At 45.2% G+C, this 8,043-nt stretch overlaps 1 protein-coding gene across 5 annotated transcripts; it reads left to right on the top strand.

Moving 5' to 3' along the window:
- The first annotated feature begins 1,838 nt into the window (after positions 1 to 1,838).
- Positions 1,839 to 6,324, top strand: LOC123448447. 5 transcript variants are annotated; one of them, XM_045125345.1, is made up of 8 exons: positions 1,839 to 1,927; positions 2,699 to 2,774; positions 3,120 to 3,200; positions 4,016 to 4,216; positions 4,364 to 4,488; positions 4,671 to 4,742; positions 4,851 to 5,050; positions 5,892 to 6,324. In XM_045125345.1, exons 7-8 carry the CDS (start codon positions 4,872 to 4,874, stop codon positions 6,229 to 6,231), a joined length of 519 nt encoding a protein of 172 aa, XP_044981280.1. In that variant the 5' UTR covers positions 1,839 to 1,927; positions 2,699 to 2,774; positions 3,120 to 3,200; positions 4,016 to 4,216; positions 4,364 to 4,488; positions 4,671 to 4,742; positions 4,851 to 4,871; the 3' UTR covers positions 6,232 to 6,324. The 5 variants fall into 5 exon arrangements, with proteins under 5 accessions (XP_044981280.1, XP_044981277.1, XP_044981278.1 ...); XM_045125342.1 differs by having other exon boundaries at positions 4,578 to 4,742; XM_045125343.1 differs by having other exon boundaries at positions 1,873 to 1,927; positions 2,696 to 2,774; positions 4,578 to 4,742.
- The last annotated feature ends 1,719 nt before the right edge of the window (positions 6,325 to 8,043 follow it).

Here is an 8,043-nt window from a genome sequence, read left to right as displayed (position 1 = left end):
ATAAAAAAAGATTACTAATGGTGCACTACATGGGGATGCGCCATTGCTATCAAAAAAAATTCGAATGACGCACCGCTCGGAGGTGCGCCATTGCTAACCCGCACTGTTCTCTGCCTCTGCCCTCGCCTCTCTTCTCCCAAATCCAACCGAGATCCCGCCTCGCTCGTCCACGGCCCGGAGAGATCCCGCTCGTCCTCGCCCCGGAGAGATCCCGCTCGTCCACGCCCCGGATTTCTCTCGCTCTTTCCTCCCCTCCCTCTCCCGCGTCTCCGGTTGACCGGCGAGGGTCCCGCTTGGCGATGTGTGGTGGTGGTTGGCGGGGCGGGCAGCAGGGCCTTGACTGTCATCCGTGCAAGCCAGGCCGGATAGGCGGCAACCACGACTGCAAAGCCGAGGAATTCCCCACCAAAGGTTAGAGCTTTTCCGAGTCTTGCTGGATTGCGCCCTTGCCCGGCGGGTGTTCGGCGGATTGCGCCTTTGCGCCGGAGGAAGGGGAGGGGGAGATGGCCGGCAAGGCGGAGACGGCGACCTGGGAGGAGATGCTGCAGCGGATGCTGTCACCCAGTGCGCCACTACTATAATTTTTTTTTTGTAAAACTACTAATGGCGCACCATCAGCTGGTGCGCCATTAGTAACCAGGGTTATTAATGACGCATTTGTAGGTGGTGCGCCATTAATAGTTTTGCAAAAAAAAACGCGGGACGGTGAAATATCAGGCGGGCTTTCCCCAAATCGACTGCGCGCTGATGATTTTTTTCCCAAATCGACCGCGCGCTATCCCCTACCCTCTCCCTCCCGCAGCCTCCCCAGATCTCAGCGGCGCCCTCAATAGAGCCTGCTCCACCGGCGCCCCACCCCACCCTCCACCGGCTCAGCCCCGTTGATGAGGGAGGCCAAGTTGGCCGACGGCACAGGGCCTCCAAATTTTTGGGGCCCCGGTCCAGCAAATAATACGTATATATATGTAGAGAAAAAAATGGCAATGAACAAGCAATACATGCACGTGCACATGCCGATAGCCCACTTAGCACTTCTGATTCTTTCGATTTGCAATCAACCAATATACATGCATGTACATAGCCCAACAGCCTGCCTGTTACTAGTTTCCCTGAGACCGTGACTCCCGCTTAGAACTCTGGATTCGCACGCAGCAGTTTCGCTCGAGTTAACCATCGATCGTTAGAACATAGATCGGGGAGAGAGATGTCTTGACTCTGTAGCAGGGCGAGGATGGCTGCCGGCTACGTGAGCACGACAAGCGTCAGGTCATGCGTGCGTACGCGGCTGCTGGCCGTTCTTTCCCCATGGTAGAGTTTATACGGCGGCATGGTGCATCGTCCCTTGCCGTCGTTCTTAGCTTAAATTGTTCATAGGATGCTGAATTTTATTTTGCTAGTGTATGTTATTTTTTATTGAACATTTTTTTTGTCATAATCTTACATCAAGGTAAGCCTTATTGTATTTTATTAGCTATAAAGTCTTATTCATAGTGTAAGTAAGTTGATTCATGTTATTTGTGTATGTTTTAGAAAAAGTAAGAATCATCAATCATGTATACCACAAGGAGGTGTGATCACGGAGCTGAAAAGAGTTCATATACGATAGTTATACAGATATTATATTAAATAACACATGTTCGAAGTTATATAATAAAGTAGAAGTTTGCTTTATTTATATGTTCTTTTTGATATTTAGAGCCTTATTTTTTATTTTCGTCCCGGGCACTCAAATTCGTGGAGACGGCCCTGCACCCGCTCGACCAGCGCCCCACCGCAGCCTCGACGGGCGCCCTCCATCTGCGCCCCCACTCCCTCCACCGGCCCCCACCCTCTACAAGTACAGCGGCGTCGACCACTCCGTCGTCGCCAAGTACATCCTCCAGCCCTTTTGGTCGCGATTCGTCAACGTCTTCCCCCTTTGGTTCCCGTAAGCGCCCTCCCCTCCCCTCCCCTCCCCCCTTGCTCCGTACGTGTCCTCCGCGCGCGCCTCCCCTCCACGCCCGCGCGCGCTCGCGTGGTCCGTTCCTCGCCGAGCTCGGGCAATGCCTCCGCCCGACCGGTGCAAACGCGTTCGGTTCTCCTGTTATCTCATCGCGGAGAATACAGTACGAGCGTTTCCGGCGTTCCGCCATGATCCGGCGGTGTTTAGCCCCCCACGCGAGCGTGATGTGGAATGCGCGCTTTTCTTTCGCTGTTATACCTATTATTATCGCATAACGGCATGAGGAACCGTCCGCCTTTAGCCTGGGGAGCATCTTGCGGTTGCAGGCACCGGGTGCAGACAACGCGAAAGCAGCCTTCAGTCACCCCCGGCTTTTTTGCTTAGTGGAGTCGCTAATGAGGCGCTGGAAAGCCTGCTTTGCACATATTCCCTGCCGTATAATTAATACCCGGATTAGTTGCTCGCTTTCGTCACATGTTATCGGGGGTGTTCTCTAGTTTCTGTAAAGCCGGCTATTCGAAACCTCAATGTGGTCATTTTATATTCATGTAGGGTCAGAGTGATCCGAACACACGATTGTTAATGAAGGATTCTGCCGTAGTGGGTTCGTTGTGGCTTGTGAACCTAAGACACACCATGCTTGCTTGTTTATATACTACTGTTTTGTTTTATAATTATTACAGTTCGGCAGCGGTAATCTATTATCGTGGTTGCTCAGTGGAAGTAATTTCGTTTTTAAGTTTTTCCCTCTAGCAGCAAGGTGTTTGACGAGGAGAAGGGCGCCGGCAAGACGAGAGCTGTGGTGCATGCATGATGCATCTATGTAGTTAAGGTGGATATATATGCAGATTTGTAGTGTAGAAATATTCAGTGTAGAAATTCAGGCAATGCAGAAATATTCAGATTTGTAGTGTAGTGTAGTGTAGAAATATTCAGATTTGTAGTGCAGAAATATTCAGGCAATGCAGAAATATTCCGATTTGTAGTGCAGAATATTCAGATTTGTAGTATAGTGTAATGTAGAAATATTCAGATTTGTAGTGTAGAAATATTCAGATTTGTAGTGCAGATTTATAGTGTAGAAATATTCAGTGTACCATGTTAGCTAAATCTTGAAGTATTGTTTAGTTAAGGAACAACCACATATTGTTTGATCCCAGATTGTACTTTATTGCAGGACACAAATCAGTTTGATGTTGGGACCGTCGTCGCAAGGTTTTTTGCTGTAGGGGCAGCTGTTGCCGAGCACGCTTCGAGGGTAAGAATCATTCGCCTCATAAGGTTTATGTACAATGAGCACTCGAGGTAGTTGTCTATGCTTGCGCATTGTTGATGCTTGCGCCCTCCGCCCGGAATTACTTTCATAGAAATGTATAAAAATGAATGTATCTAGAACTAAAAATGCATCTAGATAATTTATTTCTCTGACAAGTATTTTCAGACTGAGGGAGTACTTGCAGTTCAGGACCAACATACAAAGATATTCTAATGCAGAATGTAGAGAACCAATAAAGCAAAGCAACACTACTGTGGCAGAAATTCTGAGCACATTGCATTTGTTTTACACAAACCAATGGAGTAAAGTGAACTTGTGTGTCGTTTCAAGTTTGTCTTTGGGTCCCCCACATCTTTTCTTTCTCTCTCTTGTGGGTACCATTCATTTCCGCATCAAAGCTCGGGTCATCATTTAGTTAAGAAATAAAGATGCCCTGCTATTAGTGTGCTTTGTCAGAAAGTTCAATTAGCTGTCGCTATTATTATACGTTAACCAAGAACAATGCTAGCTGGAGTGAGTAATTTATTTCTAATTGGGCTCAGCTAATTGTCTAAACTGGATACCTTGCCAGTGCTGAGTTTTTGCAAGATCAATGTGATTGGTTGAAGAAGTGCAGACCAATCTCTATTCCTACAGTTAGACACATGATGCTCATTTTAATGCATGTTAAAACAAAAGCTCTACTCCTGAAAAGTAGTGTTATTTTATTAAGTACAACCATCAATTATCGATGCAATCGACCAAGCACTTGCCCCCAAAATTCCATACCATACATTGGGTTACATTTTCTAAAGCAGGCATCTGCGCATCTAGCTTGCTCACACCATTCTCTTCTCAACCCTGGACTGCAATTGTGTTTCCCTGTGTTCTGCGTGTGTTGCGAGCTTTGAGCATTCCAACAGCAGAGCTGTGGCCGCTGCTGTTTGAAGGAGAAGGTTTCCAGCTAACTCCAGGACCAGTACAAGATATGAGGCGTGTGACGGCATCCCTTGGTCCTGGTAATTTTCTTTGTCTTCCTTAGTCTGCTCCGATGGATCAATTACATCCTCCGAATCCAGTGTCTTTGTTGATCTTAGTTGGAGCATTTGGTTATTTGCCATTTGTAGGTTGTAAATCGTAAACTATATTTCTGGTTCTCTCCACAGATCTCTGAAGTTTGGTCGCTTGGGAGAACACCATGTATGCTCTTTTGGTGTTTGGTGTTGAGGTTGAGGTTCACTGTCTTAGATTTCACTGCTGTTTTGGTCCTGCTTGCCGCCAACAACACCAGGTATGCTCTGTTTCCTCTATTCTTATTAACCTCTTGATATTTAGCTCAAGCACAACAATTAACACTGATCATTCGTTTGCTATACATAGCTTCTATCCGTCACAACCAATTGATCAACACAAACATCCTGCAATGGCTGAACTGCAGCACTGATTCCCCGCCATTCCACATCTGAACTGCAGCTCTGATTGCATGTGTTCTCCGGCCCCTTCTCTAGGTTCAGCACCAAGGATCTTGCGGTGGGGTGTGCTAAGGTACTCACATTTTCTTCCATTTCTCCTCAGAAGATTATGCACCTGCAGGTTTAGCTTGCTCACACCACTATTATCTTCTCCGCCTTGTGTGTGGTTCTGCGTGTGCAGCTGTGATCTCTGATCAGTTCGATGGCAGAGCTGGTGTGCGCGTGCTTCCTGCCGTGGATGGATGCAGAGCTCGTGGTCAGCATATGCCTGGGGCGAGCGTTCGTCGGATGCCTGTTCAGCGGTTCCGTCGCCGACGGAATCGGCCGGCGCCGCGCTTTTCAGCTCAGCGCGCTGCCCATGATCATGGGAGCCGCCTTAAGGTACCATCTTCTATTTATAGTATGCCAGCGTTTTGTTCATAGTAAGCCTGTTATAAATCAATACTTGTCCCTGTCCAGTTTCGTTAACTTTGTTTAATTCCTACCTGCCTGCTAGCATTCCTTCTTTTTTAGTGCAACTACTATTAGTAGTGGATTGCTGGGTGTTTTAAACAAAATACACATTGACTGCCGACTGCTGATTTGGTCATTTTGTGTCATTTACTTGCACTCAGCAAATAAAATTAGACCAGGAAATGAAATACACCAGCTGTCTGTGCCGTGTACAATCATTCAGTGTGCTTTGTTTTGCAAATATACTACTTAATCTGATCTACAGTTAGAATGAAGAAAAGATTGTGCCATCAAATTTGTGACAAGAACACTGAAATTTTCTTCCTTCACACAAGAGATGAGAGGAGTGGTCAGGTCCTTCCGACGTCTCTTGTTTGACACATTCATTAAGCTAGCTCGCTGTTGACGTGCTTGTTAATAACTAGAGTAGTAACTTGTTTGGCTGTCTGCTCTCGTTGTTGCCACTTGCCAAACTGAAAACTTTTAAAAACTGTGTGTACTGTTGTCATGTTGAGTAGCTTTGTTTTTGCAATCTAGCTCGAGCAAGCAGTGCCCCGATGAAGAAAAGATTGCAGTGCCATATATTAATGCCCCAATTACTTTTATCTTCATGCCATTCTCTTCTTTATATTTCTTTAAAAGTACGTGCGAGTTTAATCGCTCTGCTTCTATAGTTGAAGGCTCCTGCTTGATTGAGATTTATAGCTCTTAATAATGTTTGTTGAATCACATTGCTCCTAAGATTTATTTTATTCTCCTCTCTGTGCAGCTGCCCTTGGTTCGATTCCTCCCAAGAGCGGATCTGCGCCAAAGGGCAACTTTTCTTGCTCACGCGGATAACGGTCACTGGCTGCTCCACAACAACGACAAGCACGACGGCCTTGACGAAGTTGTCTGCCGCCGACACCGAAGAGCAAGCCCGCCTTCTCCAGACTTGCATGACGGGAGGGGAGGGGGCGACCACTGCCTCCTTCACACACCAAGCCGCCGACACCGAAGAGCAAGCCCGCCTTCTCCAAAGTTTGCAAAGAAGCTTTACGTTCAGGGCATGGTTGTTTGTAGAGAGTGGCGGACACTACTTTGATCCTTTGACATATAGTTCTTCATAATGTGATAGTGTATAGGCCTTCTTTCTGGGGACCTACTGCTCAACTACTGCACTCCTTGGCTGCTATCGATCAAAAAATTTACAAATCTGTCTACATGTTTTGTTTCTATATATTTACAAATATCCTATCAATCCATTTTTAAAATGGATGGGCGTGGCAACGCGCGCCTTTCATGATCTACGTATGTTTTGTAACCTGTGCAAATATCAGAAAAAAAATACTACCTAATATTCATACTAGTGGCGCATCACTCAGCACTTTAGTGGCGCACTGCAAAAGGCACACTAGTGGCGCATCGACAAATAGTGCGCCATTTGTAAGCGAGAGCACATGGGTAAATATGGGCCCTGGGAGGCATACTAATGGCACACCATGAGCTATACTAATGACGCACCATGAGCTATACTAATGGCGCACTGCCTGGTGCGCCATTAGTATACCAGATACTAATGGCGCACTGCCTGGTGCGTCATTGGTAAAAAAATTCTAATGGCGTGATGCTAGTGGCGCACCTCTAATGCGCCATTAGTAGCCAAAACAGGTGCTCCACTAGCAGGCCTTTTCCTAGTAGTGGTGGGCTCATTGCTATTTAAAATTTTGACCTCTTCCATCCCACTTTTATCAATCTTATCATTAAGATCTATAAACTCTGAATCATTGGGACGCCTTTTAACTAAAGTTGACTCATCTCCAGTCCCATCTTTTTCAATATTTATACTAGAAAACAAAGATTCAATGGGTGTCACATCAATCACTTTAAGATCTACATCATTATATAAAGATTCTGGCTTCGCGACCATTTTATTAAATAAGGTAACTTGTTTATTAGAAATTTGGCCTACTAATTTTTTGAGGTGAGCAAACTAAGATTTCAAACCACAAAATTCCTTGGTCATATCATCAAGTTCTTTATTCATGTATTCAAGCATAAAGCTTTGTTATTTAAGCTAGTTCCTAAAGAAACTAGTATGGTCAAATTGAAGCGACATGAAACCCCGAGCATTATTCTCAATATCTTCCAACTTCTTAAGATACAGATCAAAAAGGTTGAGCCATGGAAACGAACAAGCGAAAAAGACGAGCGGAACAAGGGCGAATAAAAAGGCAAATATTTTTGGTATTTTTTGAAAATCGTTTTAGAAGTGGGGAAGAGGAAAACGAGAGGCAAAGTCAATTAAAGTAAATGCAAGAGATGAGTTTGTGATGGGTACTTGGTAGGCTTCATCTTGCTATGTATCCTCCCCGTCAACGGCGCGTGAAATCCTTCTTGCTACCTCTCGAGCTTGCGTTGGTTTTCCCTTGAAGAGGAAAGGGTCATGCAGCGAAGTAGATAAGTATTTCCCTCAGTTTGTTGAGAACCAAGGTATCAATCCAGCAGGAGGAGCAAGCAAGGCACCAATAGTAGTACCTACACGAAGAATCAAACTCTTGCACCCAACGCTAAAAAGGGGTTGTCAATCCCTTCAGAGTTATTTGCAAGGATGAGATATAATATAGATAGATATAAAAGATTGCGGAAAGAAAAGCAAATAAATCAAAGAAAAGTATTTTTGGTATTTTTGGTTTATAGATCCGAAAGTATAATATGGAAAATAGATCCTTGGGTCATAGGTTTCACTAGAGGCTTCTCTCATAAAGGAAAATAATACGGTGGGTGAGAAAATTACTGTCGAGCAATTGATAGAAAAGAGAATAATTATGGAGAAATCAAAGGCAATGATTATGCATATAGGCATCGCGTCCGTGTCAAGTAGATCTAAACGATTCTACATCTACTACTATTACTCCACACATCGATCGACTCATGCCTGC

Source organism: Hordeum vulgare, chromosome 4H, assembly GCF_904849725.1.
Source record: "Hordeum vulgare subsp. vulgare chromosome 4H, MorexV3_pseudomolecules_assembly, whole genome shotgun sequence".
Lineage (NCBI taxonomy): Eukaryota > Viridiplantae > Streptophyta > Magnoliopsida > Poales > Poaceae > Hordeum > Hordeum vulgare.
This window is presented reverse-complemented; position numbering and strand designations above follow the sequence as displayed.